Source organism: Ovis aries, chromosome 22 (assembly GCF_016772045.2).
Source record: "Ovis aries strain OAR_USU_Benz2616 breed Rambouillet chromosome 22, ARS-UI_Ramb_v3.0, whole genome shotgun sequence".
Classification (NCBI taxonomy): Eukaryota; Metazoa; Chordata; class Mammalia; order Artiodactyla; family Bovidae; genus Ovis; species Ovis aries.
Window position 1 is genome coordinate 20,737,755 of NC_056075.1, and position 19,243 is coordinate 20,756,997.

Here is a 19,243-nt window from a genome sequence, read left to right on the forward strand (position 1 = left end):
AGATAGAGGAACTCTGAGCAAAGTGACAAAGACCCAGTGCGGCCAAAAATAAGGTTTTAATTAAACACACACACACATATGTATATATTTAAGTGACACTCTCAGATCTCTTCTTATTTTCATAGGAGATAAGAAAGAAGATAGTTGAGAATCTGGAAGGAGGTAGGGGAAGGAAAGAAAGGGGAAGCTGAAATACTAAACACAAGTTTATAGTAAATGTTCATTGGGACCTGACCTTATGTTAAGAACTTCCCATATATCATTTTTTTCTTTTATTAATCAGAAAAAATATTATACTAAGAAATAGAACCTGGTTCCCATTTGAATAGAATCAATAATTCTTTAAAAATAGTTCACAAACCATCTTTATTTTCTTTCCCAGTTTGTCTACATTAATGAAGAAAGATAATCAAGGTCATCATTTTCTTCTCCAAATAATATCGGTGGTTTATTCTTGCACATATCATGTCAACCACCAGGCAAGTAATTGTTATCTTTAGCTTATAAATGAGGAACTGATGCTCCCTGGGGCTAAACAGCTGGCCTAGTGCTTTCCACACTTCACATAATTCACTCTCAGAAAACCATCACAATAATTCTTGACTAAATGGATACCACCTTCCTAAATTTTTAAAATATTTTAATTTATTTTTTACTTAATTTAATTTTTTGGGCCATGCTGCCCAGCATGCAGGATCCTAGTTCTCCGACTAGGGATTGAACCCATGCCTCGTACCATGGCACCAAGTCCTAAGTACTAGACCACCAGGGAAGTCCTAAAATATGTTTATTTAAATTTACTCACCTTGTTTTTTAAGGAAAAACTTGTACCACTCCCATAAATGCAAAACCAGTATATAGATTGCAATTAATAGGAGATAACCGTCAAAACAAATACATTGAAAACAAAATGGTTATTAAATTCTAATTCTGAGCTTGAAGGCTACTCTCCTCTTGTTAAAAAATGAAAACAGCCAATGTTAGAAAGCAGATCACCTTACCTGCCTCCTGATAAACCTGTATACAAGTCAAGAAGCAACTGTTAGAACCAGACATGGGACAACAGATTAGTTCCAAATTGGGAAGGGAGTACGTCAAGGCTGTATATTGTCACTCTGCTTATTTAATTTATATGCAGAGTGCATCATGTGAAATGCCAGGCTGGAAGAATCTCAAGCTAAAATCAAGATTGCTAGGAGAAATATCAACAACCTCAGATATGTAGATGGTACCACTCTAATGATAGAAAGCTAAGAGGAACTAAAGAGCCTCTTGATGAAGGCAAGAGAGGAGAGTGGAAAAACTGGCTTAAAACTCAACATTCAAAAAACTAAAATGGCATCCAGTCCCATCACTTCATGGCAAACAGATGGGGAAAAAGTAGAAACAGTGATAGATTTTATTTTCTTTGGCTCACTGTGGACGGTGACTGCAGCCATGAAATAAAAGACTCTTGCTCCTTGGAAGAAAAGCTACCACAAACCTAGACAGCATATTAAAAAGCAGGGACATCACTTTGCCAACAAAAGTCCACATAGTCAAAGCAGTAGTTTTTCCAGTAGTTATGTACGAATGTGACAACTGGACATAAAGAAGGCTGAGTGCTGAAGAACTGATGTTTTCAAATTGTGGTGTTGGAGAAGACTCTTGAGAGTCCTTTGAACAGTAAGGAGATCAAACCAGTCAATCCTAAGAAAAGCAACCCTAAATATTCACTGGAAGGACTGATGCTGAAGCTCCAATACTTTGGCCACCTGATGGGAAGAGCTGACTCGCTGGAAAAGACCCTGAAGCTGGGAAAGACTGAAGGCAGGAGGAGAAGAGGCAACAGAGGATAAGATAGTTGGATGATATCACTGACTCACTGGACATGAGTTTGAGCAAGCTCTGGGAGATGGTGAAGGACATGGACCCCTAGTCCATGGGGTCAGAGAGTCGGACACAACTTAGCGAATGAACAACAAGAAAGTTAGAACCCAATAGAGACTTTCTCCTTGATATATTCAGAAAGATCTAAATAAATTGTTAAGAGAATAACTTTTTCACTAAGTTATTTATTGCTTGGTTGGAGCATCAAGCAAAATTGGCTCCTGCATCACTTGAATCGTCCTGAAGAACGTCTAGAGTGATTCTTTATCCATATTTGTGATTCTTTATCCATATTTTTGGAAATACCTAATTTACCAAGATAACAGAGCTTGTAAAGGACAAAGTTAGGTTTCAAACCACCCTCTGCCAGTTTCAAAGTCTTTCCACTGTGCACTGTGGGCTCACCACTCAGACAATTTCAGAACTTCGCTTTGAACCAGCCATGTTTTTCTTCTCCTGGCAAAATTTTATCTTCCTGTGTCCACGAGGCTTAGTGACGTCATGACCTTCAAAGTCCTTCCTGAAAATATGGCAGGAACTATACGTCACACTCCAGAGGAAGGCTGACTCTTGCATGGCCTGGTGGAACTGTGCTCTTTTGATGTGACACTGTGCTGCTTTAACACCGTCTAGGAACATTTTACCTGCTTAACAGCTAACGCTGTGCGGTGCTCAGTTGTGTCCAACTCTTTTTGACCCTCTGAACTGTAGTCCCCCAGGCTCCTCTGTCCATGGGATTTTTCAGGCAAGAATGCTGGAGGGGGTTGCCATCTCCTTCTCCAGGGGATCTTCCCAACCCAGGGATTGAACTCACGTTTCCTGCAGCTCCTGCAATGACAGGCAGATTCTTTACCACTGAGACACCCAGGAAGCCCAATTGCTTCACAGACTATTATAAAAAGTGTCTGCCTCTCCCTCTCTTCACATAAGCTAAGTTCACTGAAAGCAGAGACTAGTGGATTTATCTTTGTATCCTATTGCCTAGCAAGTGCCTGGCACATAGGTGTATCTAATAAATGTTTGTTGAATGACTGAGTTCACTGGACTTAAGAGACACAGTAAAATTAAAACGATGCTTGAGTTTAATAAAATTATAATGCTCCTTTGTTGTTTTTGTCTATAACCACCCATTCTCTTTTATTTGGTAACAGAGTTTTTAAAAACAAACAAACAAACAAAAAAACGGGAACCAACTCCTCTACACTAGTTTCCCATCCTCACTCTGCTCCTTCTGTGAGTGGTCATATAACCCCAGACTGCCCAGACTCATCATGATGCTGTTAGGGACAGACTTGTCACGCAATCTGTGCTCTTGAGATCCAGGCCCAAGAATCAGTAGTTTGTTGCTAGGCTGACAAAATACAGGCTTGAAGCCTCTATTGATCATCTAGTCCCACATGGGGAGAATTTGTGTGAGAAGAAAGTCATCACCAAAAGTAATGAAATCAAGAAGTGGAGAAAGATTCCAACCCAATAACTGGGGCACCTGGTTCCAGCTGTGTCTGAAAAACCCTTTTTATAAATTTTTAGTTATCAGTCCCATCTTTAAACTACTGGTTCAGAAGTGCCAGTCTGAGATAAAATGTTTACTGTTCCCAAGAGTCGCAGTGGCAGCCCACTCCAGTACTCTTGCCTGGAAAATCCCATGGGCGGAGGAGCCTGGTAGGCTGCAGTCCATGGGGTCGCTTCAAGTCAGACACAACTGAGCAACTTCACTTTCACTTTCCACTTTCATGCATTGGAGAAGGAAATGGCAACCCACTCCAGTGTTCTTGCCTGGAGAGTCCCAGGGACGGGGGAGCCTGGTGGGCTGCCGTTTATGGGGTCGCACAAAGTTGGACACGACTGAAGCGGCTTAGCAGCAACAACAGCCGCAAAATGAGAGAAATTTCATTGATAATACATTAAAAAAAAAAAATATTGGCTCCTGCACCAGGTGAAGCCACGTCCCATGTGCAGCAGGGCCCTTCATGGGGTGAGGGCAAAGGTGCAGGGAAGTTGTGGGAAATGAAGAGAATGAAGGAAGACAAGGAAAGATCCATGGGGGAAGGGGCGTGGGGAGGAACGGTAAGCACAGAAGGGAGGAATAAGAGAAAGTGAGAGGGAAAAACCTTTATACATAGTGAAATTTAACTTCTGGGAGGAGGGAGAGAATGGATGCTTGCTTAGGCATTTGTCCAGACGGAATGTTTACTCATGGTTTAATTAGCCAGAATGAAGTTAGTGACAAAGTGAAGTAATAAGTTAGGCAGGAGGCAAGCATGATGGAGTGTTGATGGGAGTGTGTGTATTAGACAAATCATGGTAGCACATAAGTGAAGATGATGCTCCAGACCCATGAACTTTGACTTCTCTCATCCTGATGGCACATTTGTCCCAAGCCAGTCTATCCCACTTTCTCAATCCTTGTTTTGGAGATGACTGGTCTTATTAGGGGTATTTTCTCTGGCCATGGAAAAAGTGAATCTTACTGGCTCGCTTATGACTAGATTCAGTGTGGTTTGGATGCTATGCTGAGTCGTAGACCTATGCGAGGTTAAGCTTCTAGCATATTAGATCACACACACACACACACACACACACACACACACACACACACACACACACACACCCCTTAGACCCAGGAGATGCAGTTGCTAGAACCACCCAGGCTCTGGTTGGCTGCAGGGTCCTTGGCCTTGCTATTCCCTCTGCCTATACTTTTTATTCCTATTCTTTGTAAGCTTTTCCTTTTTCTTATCCTTTATATCTCAGACCAAAAGTCACCTTTTCAGAGAAGTCTTCCCAAACCATCCTATTTCAAATAAATCCTTCTAGCATTTTCTCTCTCAGCACCACTTCTCAGCTACTAATTCTTTTTATGTATTTGTTCATGAACTTGCTTTGTTCTCTGTCTCTCCTTCAAATCCTCAAACTCCAAATAGGTAGAAACCATGTCTTTCTGGTTTACACTGTTTCTCTGCTCTTAACACAGATAACACAGGGTTCGATTCATAAATGGGATTCAACTGTCAGATGAATGAATTAATACATGAAGTGCTCTCAGATCTTATCTTTGGTCTTTCACAGATTAAGAACTTGAGATCGTTCTCAGTTCAGTTCACCAAGTCGTGCCCAACTCTTTGTGACCCCATGACATTGCTCTACTGGGGTTATATCTTGTCAGAATAAAATTTCAAACTGTAAGAAATTACTTTTGACTATTTAAGATGGCTCCTACTCTCACTTTTTCTCCAAAAATGTCCTGAAGGTGCACAGAAGAACTTGGGATATTACACACTAATGACTCTGGTCCTTTGGGAAGGGCAGAAGAGCCTCCATTTGAAGCATTTAAGGAACCATTCTGTCTACAGAGTCTTTGGACATGCTTTCTGTTTTTCTTGCTTTAGTATTTGTGCCAGTGGTACATCTCCATAACCCAGTAACAAGCAATTTGGTGCAAATGATGGGGACTATTTGAAGCCATAAACTACAGTTATCCGAAGGATAAATTCCCTGCTGTCAGAGACATGTATATTCTTTAGAGAGAGAGAAAATGGGTAAAGTTGCCTATACTAGCCCTCTTATTTAAAAAGAGCTGTATGCTTTTGTTTTTCCCTGTGCTAGGTTCCACATAACATTCATATGAGGTAGAAGTACTGGCAGCCTTACCATTCAGTAGGGTGAACACAATGGATTATTGTTGTTTTATTGGTTTATAGCCTAATTTACAAAGCAATTTAATATAGTTTATATATTACTAATAACTTTCTATTGTGTTTAGTCACATCTGATGCTTTGTGACCCCATGGACTATAAACCACCAGGGTCCTCTGTCCATGGTATTTTTCAGGCAAGAATACTGGAATGGGCTACCATTTCCTCCTCCATAGGAACTTCCCAACCCAGGGATCGAACCCATGTCTCCTGCACCTCCTGCACTGGCAGGCAAATTCTTTACCACTGGACCACTGGGGATTAGCACAAACATAGAGGCTTCAAACAGCATGAATGCATTATCCTCAGCGTCTATTGGTCAGGGGTCTGGACGTGGTTGAACTGGATGGACCCTCTGCTCCCATCTCTCAAGATTACACCCAAGTATGGGCCTGAGCTCGTTCAGATTGTTGGCACGACCCATTTCCTCATGGTATATGACTGTGTCCCCATTTTCTTGCTAGGTGTTAGCCTATACCACTCTCAGTTCCTAGGGGCTGCCTCTTTTCATGTGCAATTCACAACCCAGCTGTCTGTTTTCCTCCTCCCAGGCCTGGGAGAGAAACTCCCAGATAGTAGAAGGCTGGTCTGAAAGGTCAGGTCCACCCAAGGTAATCTCCCCTTTGATTAATTCAGAACTGGCTGGTTTTGAATCCTGATTACATTTGCAAATTCCTCTTGCCATATCTGTCCTAAATCCTCTTGCCATATCTGTCCTAAGTCATTTCAGTGATATCCAACTCTTTGCAATCCCATGGACTGTAGCACACCAGGCTCCTCTGTCCATGGGATTCTCCAGGCACGAATTCTAGAGTGGGTTGCCACTTCCTTCTCCAGGGGATCATCCTGATTCAGGGATCGAACCTGGGCCATATAGTGGAACATAAGTCAAGGAGTGATATCTTGGTCAGAAGGCCCATCCCACCTGCAAGGGGAGGGTTTAGACAAGGGCTGAGATCATGGGGACTCATTTTAGAATTCTGCCTATCATGGTTTACAATAATAATTTTTAAAACGGATGCCCAAGGGCTTCCCTGGTGGCCCAGTGGTTAAGAATCTACCTTGCAATGCAGGAGACACCAGTTCAATCCCTGGTCTGGGAAGATTCCACATGCCACAAGCCAGCTAAGCGCAACTACAACCGCTGAGCCTGCACTCTGGAGCCTTGAGCTGCAACTACTGAGTCTGTGTGCAGCAACTGTTGAAGCCCACATGCCCTAGAATCTGTGCTCAGCAACAAGAGAAGCCACTGCAATGACAGGCCCATGTCCAACTAGAGAGTAGCCCCTGCTCTCTGCAACAGGAGAAAGCCCATTCACTCAACAAATATGCTTGCTGCATTTATATATACCGGGCAGGCTAAAAGGAAAGACAAGGGAGTCACAGCTTACCAGAGCAGGATCTTCTTGGGGCACCAATGCCAGGTCATTAGGTATCATCTTGCCTTAAAATTGGAAATTCTCCTCCTAGTCACATGAGGAGGATCACTGTGTCAAGAGTCTTCAATTTGGAAGGAAAAGTGCTAGGAGGAATAAGGAACACTAAAGACTTCCAGCACATGAGATTTTTAAAAAAGAAAGAAAGAATAGACTTGACTCAGCCCCTTAGGACTTACCTCATTTCCAAACTCGCCTTTGCACCTCTAAGTCCTTGATGCCTCTGTAAGCCTCAGTGGTTTACAATCAACCAAGCTGATGAGTTACAATCCTCCAAGGAGAGTCCTGGGCAGAAGCTGCCTTCTTCTCCCTACTGATCTATGAGAGTATCACCTTTAACTCCAGGTGAGGTTGATAGTATCTCCATTTTTTTTTCCAGGTGAGTAACCATGATCAGAGATGATAAGTTACTTGTTCAAGGTCATACAGCAAATAAGGAGCAGAGCTAGGATTAAACCCAGGTCTGTCAGAGTCCAAAATCCATGCCCTTAATTAGAGTATTCTTTCCTTGAAAAACATTATCTATCTAGGCCGGCATTTTGTGAGGAAGATTTAAAATAAGATCCTAGATATCAAATAGAAAGGATACGCTCCAGAAAAGCGCTGGACTCAAAGATGGAGGGTGTTTCTTCATGTCCTCTGAATTCTGCCTCTCTCCCCCATTAGCTCTGATTTCACATCCTTCTTCCACATATGAGAAAATTTTATACAGTCATGGCCAGGCCCTGTATTTTCCATATAGTATTCTGTCTGTATTATCACCTCCAGCTTGAGTGAATTTTACTCAGCATAGCCTTTAAGGTTTGGTTGAAAACCTGCCATCTCCTTTAGTGCTTAAAATCCTCAGGATGGCAGGCCAGGAGGGCCTGAATGAGAAGGCTGCAAGTCTTGAAAAGGTCAGGGAAGCCGTGGGGGCCAACAGGAAGCCTCTGGCTCAGTCCGAGTGGCCTGGTGGTCCCCACCCCCGCTGCCCCGCCCGGATCACCTTCTCACCTGGCTCTCAGCAGTCTCTGCAGTGACTCAGCCTTGCCGCTGCTCCAGCCAGCTTGTCAGGCTATAGCCAGGCTGATGGCTCTAGATCTGATTCCGCCTCTCCCCTCAGTGGAACCCTTCAGCGGCTGCTTGTTCTTCTTAGGATAAAGTCTGAACTCTGTAATGTGGTTCAAAGGTCCTGCACATTCTGGTCTCTCCCCACTCCACTGACCTTCTGGGCACCTCACTCGCTCCCCAGTGCTGAATCTCTCACAGTTCCCTGAAGGGCCCCCTCTCCCATGCCTCCAAACCTTGGTACGTGCAGTCCCCTCAGCCTAACTCTGGTTCCCTATCTTTCGCCACCCCTCCCCCTGCCCCCATCAATGCCTCTTTATCTGACTTTGTTACATCTCACCCTAGACTTTACCAATTCCAATATGACTTTCCTGATCTTCCCAAGATTATGCCAGGGCCCTTGCCACAGGTTCCCTGTCCCCTCACCTCAGAGTTCACTTAATCATAGCAATTATCACAAGGCAGTGTAATGACCTATTTGTCTTCCCAACTAGGTCACGGCAGCCCTGAGATCATGCGCTGTATCTTATTTCTCTTTGTATTCTCAGCATTTATTGAGAGCAAGGACTCAATAAATGGCCCCTGCATGAATGAATGAATAAATAAAAGTATACTGTTCAGCCAGGGAAAGCACTGTGACCGTGCTTTGCAAACATCAGCTTTGCTAAATGACTATGTATAAAGGAAGCTGAAATCAAAGTAAGCGATATTCAGACAGTCTGGAAAACTCAAGTGCATATAGCAACCTCAGGCACAGTCTTACTGAATTGAAAAGAGCCCTCTCAAGTAGTTCCCTCTTTATAACCATAAGAAGGGAACCAAGGGATATGGGATTAAAATTGGGAAGAAAGAAAATATCAGCTGAGGAGAGAATTTCCTTTTTAAATGGGAAAAGACACATTTTCTTCTGTCTCCCATTTGACCACAGATTGAGAGATTGCTCAAGTAACAAAAGAAAATCATGTGTTCATCCTAATCTTGAATGGTCTCCTGCAGAGGGTGGATTGTCACAGAGAGAGCACCTCCTGTTTTCTGGTGGATGTGAGAATACTTGCTGAAAACAGCTAAACTGCTCAATGTTGGGAAAGGTCTGTGCTTGGGAGAGGCTGAGGAACCATTGGTGGAGGATGACAAGGTGGGGAGAGGTGGAGCAAGTGTGGGGGGAAATGGAGCCTGCCCTGTCTCACTGGGGCTGAGCCCTGAAATGGGTGACGATGTACCCCTCTACGGCCTGGGGACAGGGAATTTAGGAACCCCAACATGCCCAGTGGGGGGTTATGAACTTTTGTGATGAAAGACTGCATATTCCTTCAAAACCTTCAGTGATGTCTATTTTGCTTCATAACACTTTTAGTACAAATGGTTCATTCTGGGAAACTCAGAGGGTGGAGAGTACTATGCATTCCTGAAACAGGGTCAGGACACAGTCATTCCACAGGGGCATCTCTATTACCCAAAAAATGTTTGGAAGATGCATGTTGTTTAAAACGCTTGTGTATGAAAACAGGTAGCAGAAGGATTAGGTGCTTGTATGTGAAATTCTTTAGTTAATAAGAAACTATTGGCTCAGGCTTCCCTGATGGTCCAGTGGATAAGAATCTACTTGCCAAATGCAGAGGACACTGGGTCACCCATGTGCCTAGAGCCTGTGCTCCATAACTAGAGAGGCCACGGCAGTGAGAAGCCTGCACACCTGCTCACCACAACCAGAGAAAACTCCGCACAGCAACGAAGACCCAGCGCATCCAAAAATGAATAAATAAAAATTATTTCTTAAAAAGCAGTACTATTTTTTTTAAAAAAGAAACTATTGGCTCTTGTTGAAACGGTCCTCTAGGATTTCAGAATGGGCTACCCGGTCTTGCTATGGGGAAAACGTCAATGGTGGATCATCTCATCCTTTCCCCCATTCATCCAGAAACCTTCATTAGGTACTTACTGTGTTGCAGGCTTTGTGCTAGACTCTAGAGGGAGAGTGATTAACCAGCCAAAACCAGTCTCTGGATACAGCGTGCATTGGCACAGAGCCTTCTGGACCTAAACCGTATTCCTGGAAATGGAAAATCTTAATGAACGTCATTTGCATGTATGCATTAGTGCATCAGAGGGTTTACCCTTGGAACAGATGGAAACCATTCTGAATTGTTCTGAATATGTTTATATTTAAATATGTCTCAGATAATAAAATAGAAAGAATGCTTCTTCTGGTGGGAGAGCAGGAACAAAGCCTTTCCAAAGCGTTGCCCAGGGCACTGTGGATTTCAGGCAGGGCCTCTCTGGGGTTGCTTCATCATCGGTTCTTTTTTCCGAGCTGCCCGGGGCTGCACTTTCTTTGGTAAGACTCTGCCTCTATGCCCTGAGTTGGGAATTCTCCTCTTAGGGGCTGCTTGAGAGGTGCTTCTCTTGAGTTGGAAATTAACCTGGAAAAAAAAAAAGAAGCTAGGAGAGCACAGAAATCAGTTTTCCATTTCCTAGAACTGAAATTGGGGGAAGACCAGTTTGGATCCTGCTTTACCATGGTTCCAGGTCCTGAGAACAAGGAACTGAGGAGAATATCACAGCAACCACCCAGTGTGGGTGGTGTCATACAGGCTTGGCTCATATTTCCCCCAAAATGGCTCATCATAACTGATAATACATAGGGTAAATCTGGATGAACTTAACGTATATTTATTTTATATGTAATAGCAAAAAATATCTACACTCAAGGCATGATTTTTGCCAATACTGCTGTTCAAAACAAGAGTTAAGATTTCCTGGTGCCACAGTCATCACCTTTAAGCTGACTACATGACTCACAGGTACTGTGCTCAGGCAAGCCAAAGAATGCCTCAGACCTTCAGAGCTAAACCTTCCAAACCTAATTGTTTGGAAATAGAGACGATACAGACGGTTAGTATGGATTCTTAAATTCTGTGTCCTCGTGCACTAATGCCTGTTTCCAGCAGTACACTGAAACCTTCCTTCTGGCCATGCACACAGAGGTGATGCTTCTGACTGTCAAGTGTGGGATCTGTGGGCTGTGCAGAAGCCCTAGAGCTCCGGCCCAGGAAGGGAAAGGCGAGGGTGTGGCGCCGTGTTCTAACCACACTCCCTGGAGGCATCCTTGGCTCGCAGGCCCTGGGAACAGACTGAGCTGCTGAAGCCAGCTGGGAGTTGGAAAACATGTGACAGACAGACCTCTTCATGGGGTTATTTCTTGCCCCTTTGGGAAAAAACCCACAGCCAGCTAGTTTTCCCAAAGCCGGAGAAATCAGAGGCAATTGTACTGTATCAGTACTATTTCTTATATATAGTGTCAATATAAGGATCAAGCAAAGGAAAGTGGGGGGATAGAGAGAGAGAGACAACAAAATGAGGCAAGGACAGAGAAAGGCGTGGGACATCTGGACGGCAGTGAGGGAAGCCACGGGGAAAACACTGGACTCTTGGAGACACTTTAAAGAGCTTTAATTGTAGCACAAAAACCCTCTAGTAAATGATCTTTTTTTCTTTTCTTGCAACCAATTAGATCTCTGCTTTAGAATGGGAAAGAGACTCAACTGGGATCAGTAAGTGGATTCTTAGTTGTGACTGCACCTGAGAAATGTATCCAATAGATAAATTTTTTCCCCTCTTAGTTATACGTGATACAATGATGGGTTATATCAATTCATTTAAAGGTTACATGAGAAAGGAGGTAAGATCTTTTGAAGCCTAATTTGTTACTCAAGAGGATTTGTCCTTGTTTGAATTTGCAATTGAATAAACTTACACTTAGTGCAAGACTTCTGTAAGCAGCTGCCTAACAGTCATTTGATTTTAGGGTAGATGAGGAGCAGGGGGATAACGAGGACAAAGGAAGAGGGTGCACCGACTGGGAAATTGGGAGCAGGTTAACAGGCTGCCAGGGAAGAGATACTCTCTGCTTCACGCATCTGCAAGTAGAAGTCGTTTATATCCTGCAGAAGAAGGGAGTGGAGGGACCAGGTCAGGGGAAAGCGGGAGCTGTCTAGAAATTTCAAAGAGCTTTTTACTTTGACTCCTGTGTTAAAAAAGAGGCTGCGAACACAGGTGCTGAGCTCAGCACAAGGCCATGTAACAGACTGGCTGAGAAAGCTGCCTTGAAAGTCCCGCAGAGGCTGGACTCCGGGCTCCCACTTACTCACCATGGGGTACTGGACAAGTTACTCCTGTTCTTTGAGCTTCAGCTTCCTCAGCCACAAATGGGTTTATATACAGGGTTGTTATGAAGGTTAAATGAGATGATTCTGGAAAGCTCTCAGGTAACGTCTGACACACAGTAGCTATAACTATTTGAAAAGGCAAGATATCTGACTGCATTGAGTTAACAGGGAAAGGGCAGAAAGGTCTGCTAAGTTCTCAGGATGTATAGAGAAGGAATAGGACTGAGTGAGGGGGCCCAAGGGACGACCTGACATGAGGGAAAGGTCCACAGATGCTCATTAACCGGGACGGCCTCATTACCTTTTCTTTGTTTGAGAAACCTGAGGATTAGTGTCCATGATCTTTGAATTTCTTTGGCTCTGAGATCCCAATCCAAAACGACCAAAGATAAAAAGGCCCAGGCTATAGATCAAAAAAGTTTTTCACTTCTCATCCTGTCTGAAAGCCTTTTGCAGAGTTCAATATTGAAAAGCACCAAGGTGAGTGGAAAGCAACGCTGTCTGGGCACATGGGCACCAGAAGGGGGCAGAGTGCCATCTGGTGGTGGTCCTTACTGATGACGGCGAAGACTGTAAGCCTGGGTATCTGGACAAGGTCTCTGGGATTTGTTGAGTACTTTCTATGTGTAAGTCACTGTACTAAATGTTTTATGTGCACCTTCTCACTTCAATCTCTTGTGAAAGAGGCATTATTATCACCAGTTAGCAGAGGAAGAAACTGACGACGAGAGCAATCAGGTAATTTGTCCAAGGTCTGCAGACAAGAGAGCTGGATTTAGAATCTGGCAGTGTTTTCATCACAATGCTACATTAAAGAGAAGGAAAAGGAAAAACCAAAAGAAACGGGGAAGGATATAACACAAGAATTACAGAAGAAAAATTAGCATAGGGGAGCACTAATTTTGTTTTTCTCAGGTGGTGAAAGAGGGAAGCTCAGCAGAGGTTAGAACTATACAATTGATTATTTGTAACTCTGCGTACGTGATCTTTACAGTGCTCTGTACAGGTCAGCCTAACTTACCAGCTTGGGTTCCGCAGGACCCACGGTCACACTCACGGTCTCTGGGTCGAACCCAGGTGCTGTGGCAGTGACAGTGTAGGTGCCTGGAAGCAGCAGCCGGAAGTAATCGCCGTGGGCACCTAAAAGTTACAAGGATACAACTCAGTCCGCTGATGAGAAATCTGCCCCAGATGAGGCTTTGATATGAAAAACAATCTGAGGGGTTTAGCTGACCACAAGCTTAATTTTTTTAAACAGTCTGATGAAACTGGTAAAGATCTAAAACAATCATAGGCTGTCATAACATTTTAAGATCATGGGCCTCAGCTCCTGGAAGTAGAATTTTCACTGTGCTCTGCACTGAGAGTACTATGGTTAATTTTAGATCCTGCATGCATTTTAAAACAAACTCATGTCCACTGAAGGGTCACTAGGAGAAAGGTTGAAAGATTTATGAATGCTTTTCCTGGTAAAGAGATGACATGAGATCTTTGTTTCAATGTCTGAAAAGTTATTGTGAAGAAACGATGTCTACATAAAGAAATAAGAACGAGGACAGAAGTAAAAATTCAACAACATATGAGTTACCAAAAAAGGAATGAACTGCCTTTTGAAATTGTGAGCAGAGACTGAATGGAGTGAGGGGCTCTAGAAAAGCTACACAGCTGTGCAGTGTGCAACCTGTATCAGTGGACATGATGCAAACAACCCGATGTCAGTGGTGTTGTATAAGTGTAAATTTTTTTTTAATTGGCGAATAATTGCTTTACAATGTTTTGGTTGTCTCTCCCATACATCAACACGAATCAATAATAATTATAAATATATATATAATGTATATATCCCTTCCCACTTGAGCCTTCCTCTCTTGTATGTAATTTTGTATTAAATGGGAGAGCTGGACTAAATGACCTAAATATCTGATTTTGAGAATCTTATTTCTAATATTTCTTCCATCACCATCAAAAGGGGAAAATAAAACTGAAAAGAAAGCCTGTTTCTCAAGACAGGGATGTAGTATTTTTGCTAATGATTTTATATCTCTTTAGAATAAATTATGACTGTGCCTTTAAAATTCTTTTTATTGTAACAGCAATGAAGAACTGACATAATAAATGCAATTAAGAATGAGAGATAATAAATAATGAAGAAGTCTCTGCCACCTATAATGACTGTAATTTACTTTAAAATTCCTTAGTAAAAGCAGTGTGTTATAATGCATACATTGGATACTTTGTTATACCCTAGGGACTGTCATTTTCTTTAATTAGAGGCTCCAACTAGGAGTGGTTAGCTACCACTGTACCAGAAAGGCCTAATTCCAGATGCAGCTATTACAATGGCTTCAGCTATCTTTATCTTTTAGCAACACTAGATGCTTTGCTAAGTAGCATAATGAACATTAGCAATGAGCTCTTCCAATAGTGAAATGAGTAATTTATCAATTTAGTATCCTGTGTGTTAGAAGTGAGTTCTTATTGCTGTAATTCATGGTGTTCAACATATGTTGATTGACTAGAATGAGACATTTCCCACCTTTGCATGAATAGGATAGAAGAATCTAGCAAGCCCTGAAGCTCTTAGGGGTGTCAGAGCGTGGTTCCCTAAACAGTCCTGGGTCCAGTCACTGGACTGGAAGAATCTGGTGTCTGATGCTTGACTATGAGTCTACAGAATTCTGCCTTTAGAATGTTGTTGCCTTTGCCTTGAATGAACTGTTCATGGAAGAGGTGTCGGGAGCACCTTAAAGACTGTAATTTATCTCGTTAAAATTGAGATTTCATGCAGTTTAAACAGATTGAGCTGTAAGATGCCTGCTTGGTAAAGCTAGCACGGTGAAATGTGGCTGAGCCATGCTGGTGTCAAGGTTGGGGGAGGCAAATCTCACCTGCCCCTAGCCATGGGAGCTCCTGCTCTACATGAAAACCCAACCAAACACCACCACACCCCTAAGAGTTGGGCCTGATCACACTGGGCTGGGGCAGTTTGCAATACCATTGTGCCGTGAGATAGCCTGCACCATCTAGAAGGTTTCAACTTGGCTCCAAAAAGACCTGCTCCCACCATCAATCTTGCCCTCAGGGAGCCTACTATGGGATACATCTTACCAACTTTTTCCTAAACAGAGCTGTAACGAAAGCCTGACTTGGGGTCAAGACTAAACATCACTTTTACAGTCCTTTTCTTTTCTATCCCATTTCACATCAGTATGAGAGTTATTAATAACCTCAATCCCAGAAAACACTCCTAACAAAGTATGAGGCAGTGACTCCTGAATGCTGAGAGAGATGTTCACATTTGCATCTTCCTGGCCCTTGTCTCTTAATTCCTGTCCTCAATCCTGTTATCCTTCCTTCCTCCAATCCCTCCTACCTCCAGTGTCCTTGACGTCCCTGCTGGTCTCACTGGCTTACGAACTGGCTTCCTTACTATGCTGAAGACAGTGAAGCAGTAAAGGCTCCCTTCTCATAAAAGCAGTGGCCACCTACCTGAAGTGACATCGTGATTAATCCCACCGACAGAAATGACAGCATCTGCAAGATTATTATAATTCTCATCCCTCACCATTCCCTTGATGCCCTGGTGGACCTGTAGGAAAGTTTATAGTGTATAGTTATGTTCACAAAACATTTGTGCCATGTTGGAGAGTCCTCAAAGCCCTTCCCCATGTGCTACTGCACTTGACATTCACAAAGATTATGGTAACAGATTCTTGATTGGTCTTTCTGTTCTCACCACAATCCCCAGTAATCTCAAAACAGTAGTCAAGAGTGATCCTGTTAAAATCTAAGTCAAATTGTGTTACTAATCTCCTTTCTATCTCTATGAATTTGACTACTCTTCATACCTCATGTAAATAAAATTGCTGTTTTTTTGTGACTTGCTTATTTCACCTAGCATAATGTCCTCTAGGTTCATCCCCATTGTAGCACATGGCAGAATTTCCTTCTCTTAAGGCTGTACGTCCACTGTGTGTCTCTGCCACATTTTGTTTGTCCCTTCATCCACCAGTGGACACTTGGATTGCTCTCACCTTTTGGCTACTGTGAACAATGCTGCTCTGAATACAGGTGTACAAATAACTCTTTGAGATCCTGCTTTTAGTTCTTCTGGATATATACCCTGATTGGTTTTGCAGGATCGTATGGCGGCTCTGTTTTTACTTTTTTTTCAGGAACCACCACATTGTTTTTTCATAGAGGCTACACCATTTTACATCCCCACCAACACTGTACCAGTGTTCTAATTTCTTCACGACACTTGCTATTTTATAGCAGCCATCCTCATGAGCGTGAGGCGGTACTTCATTGTGGCTGTGATTTACATTTCTCCAGTGATTCTGAGCATCTTTTCATCTGCTTACTGTTGGCCTTGCATTTGCTACTATGGCTTCATCAGGGAGCCCCCTTTCCCCTAGATATCTGAACCGTTTACTCCCTTACCTCCTGTAAGTCTGTTTAAATGTTACTTTCTCTGTAAGGCCTTCTTCATAGCATTTTGCATTTAACATGTTACAAATTATTTTGTTTACTGTCTGTCTCTCCTTACTGGAATACGAGCTGCATACATGCAGACATATATATTTGTTTACTCTTAATCCTCAGCACAGAGTACAGTCTCTGACAGATAGCTGTGCTCAACAAAGTGGAATGAATTAATTTCACTGGTAGAAAAGCTGAGATCTATTGTATTGAGTCAGAGCAAAAGTCAGACCTGAGTCATACAAAATACCTTGCCTACCATCAGAAAACACTTCCCTTTCTGTAACCAGGACACTTAAAACACAGAATTTACCTGTTCCAAGAATTGGATTAGGGCTTCCCTATTACCCAGCCACTCGCGTTGTAATTCCTCTTGCAGTGGAAACTTGTCACAACTAAGTTCCAGCGTGATCTCAAAGCAGTTGGTATGGAGATAATTAAAGTCTTGCATTCCTAGGGGAAAGAGAGCAGGGGCAGAGTTGTATAATCAAGTTCCCCACTCAACACTCAATTTCTCCACACTCTCTTCCCCATCACCTGCTGTTCTACCTCATCATCTCCAATATTCTTCTCCTCCATAAACCCTTTCCTCAGTTCTCAAATGCACATGTCTATCTTTCCAGTTTTCTCCCTTCACAAATGCCCACTGTGTGGTCTCCATTCCCTACTTCTTCCATTTCATGACTTAACTTCTTGTCTCTCTCATCATACCAAGGTTTGCTTATTACTCATGCCTTCATATCAGACAATTACTGCTCTCAGGGGATAGATTCTTCTCTTGGACCGTGATATTCTTCAGATCTGGGAGGTCGGAGATGAGATGGTTATCTTGCTTTCACACCCTTTCTCCTACCTGAGAACACAGCACCAACTTGAAAATAGTTATCCTAGAAAAACAGGCTCCAGAGAAAGCAGAAGGCAGATATAGTTTTTCTTCATCAAATGCTTGCCTGTTTCTATCCTGCATATTATTCAACTGAATCAATCACAATGAATATATTTCTGATTATTAGAATGGTATTTATCTCACAAACTTATTGGGATTAAAAATTATTCATCTAATCAACTTTTTACCTGCTCTCTAAGCTGATGAGTGCAAACAGCTTTTATTAAAAGAATGGGGAAAGTTGGAGAACAACTCTAGCCTGTTACATTGATTCTCTCCCTGAATCAGAATTACCTAGAAGGCTGTGACTTCCAGCCAAATACAAATTGCTGGGCCTCAGCCCCAGAGTTTCTGACTCAGTATGTATCCAGTACTTGCTTTTTTTTTTTCAACAAGTTCCCAGGTGATGCTGATGATGCTGGTCTAGAAACCTCACAATCATTTTGATATAAACTTCATGATCTTGGAACTAAACCCATTTAATTAGGGGTAATGACTAAATGATTAATGATTTACTGGAGGCATGGGTTATGCTATCCCAGAAAATGGGAAGGGAAAGGGAAGAACAAGTATTTGAAAAAGTATACTTTATATTTTACATTTGGGAGGGGGTACTTATTGCTTTGGGGCTTCCCAGTGGCACTAGTGGTTAAGAACCCTGCCAATGCAGGAGACTAAAGAGACGTGGGTTTAATCCCTGGGTAGGGAAGATCCCCTGGACAAGGAAATGACAACCCATTCCAGTATTCTTGCCTGGAGAATCCCAAGGACAGAGGAGCCTGGTGGGCTACAGTTCATGGGGTCGCACACACTCGGCCACAACTGAATCGACTTAGCACACAAGCACTTATTGCTAAGACTGAATGCAAAAGGAGAAGGGAGCTGCAAAGGGGATGAAATAGTTAAACAGAATCACCAACACAATGGACATGAATTTGAGCAAACTCTAAGAGATGGTGGAAAACAGAGGAGCCTGGCATGCTGCAGTTCGTGGAGTCTCAAAGAGTTGGACCTAACTTAGTGACTGAACAACAACTTACTGCTTTCCTAATGTAAACCAAAGAAAGTAAAGTTCAATCTTCTTGCTTTGGGTTCAAGTGAGTTTTGGCCACAAGAAGTCCGTCATCTTCCTAGTACATGATGACTTGCTAACCTTCCTCCTTCCCAGTCCCCATGGGACAAGCCATCAGCTCAGCCCTCACCAGCGAGTTTCTACTACCTGGGCTCTGACCGGTCAGGTGTGAGAGGATGGGAGAAGAGAGCTGCTGCAACATCATTCCTGAGAGAACCTGGTTTCCTGCTTCAGCTCTTACCTATCCTTAGGTTCTTTATCTACTGAAGGTTTGTAAACAGAGGTTACATCTTGACCCTCAGTTGTGGGAAAAGCCCAAAGAATAGAGAGCAGAGCCTCTTGCTAGAGGTGTCTGCTATGCTATCAGTGGCCAATGTCCATGGCAAATCCCTGCTGATGGGAGATGGGCAGGCAGGGTACAAAGAGCACATATCAGAGGAATTGTCTGTCCAGCCTGGCATCTCTCCTCATCTTTGCTATATGAGGCATACCTCATGCCACTTAAGAAAAAGTTTCATATTTATAAAGCAGGCATTTCCAAATGCTCTATGTGCATTATTTTATTTAATACTTACATTAAAATCCTAAT

The 19,243-nt window shown here is 42.8% G+C and overlaps 1 protein-coding gene and 1 long non-coding RNA gene across 2 annotated transcripts in view; both read right to left on the reverse strand.

The window, feature by feature from the left end:
• Positions 1 to 2,038: 2,038 nt before the first annotated feature.
• On the reverse strand, positions 2,039 to 8,501 carry LOC132658456 (uncharacterized). Its single transcript, XR_009598123.1, has 4 exons — positions 7,995 to 8,501; positions 7,181 to 7,319; positions 6,957 to 7,087; positions 2,039 to 2,697 (listed from the first exon to the last, which is right to left on the reverse strand). It is a non-coding gene; the product is annotated as an uncharacterized LOC132658456 (long non-coding RNA).
• A 1,689-nt stretch (positions 8,502 to 10,190) lies between these two features.
• Positions 10,191 to 19,243, reverse strand: part of CPN1 (carboxypeptidase N subunit 1) — a 28,537-nt gene continuing 19,484 nt past the window's right edge. The window contains exons 6-9 of the mRNA XM_004020106.5: positions 17,010 to 17,149; positions 15,704 to 15,803; positions 13,236 to 13,354; positions 10,191 to 10,468 (exon numbers count right to left, since the gene is read on the reverse strand). Of these exons, the coding sequence (XP_004020155.2) occupies positions 10,310 to 10,468; positions 13,236 to 13,354; positions 15,704 to 15,803; positions 17,010 to 17,149 (518 nt within the window). The 3' untranslated portion in view covers positions 10,191 to 10,309. The remainder of the gene's footprint in view (positions 10,469 to 13,235; positions 13,355 to 15,703; positions 15,804 to 17,009; positions 17,150 to 19,243) is intronic.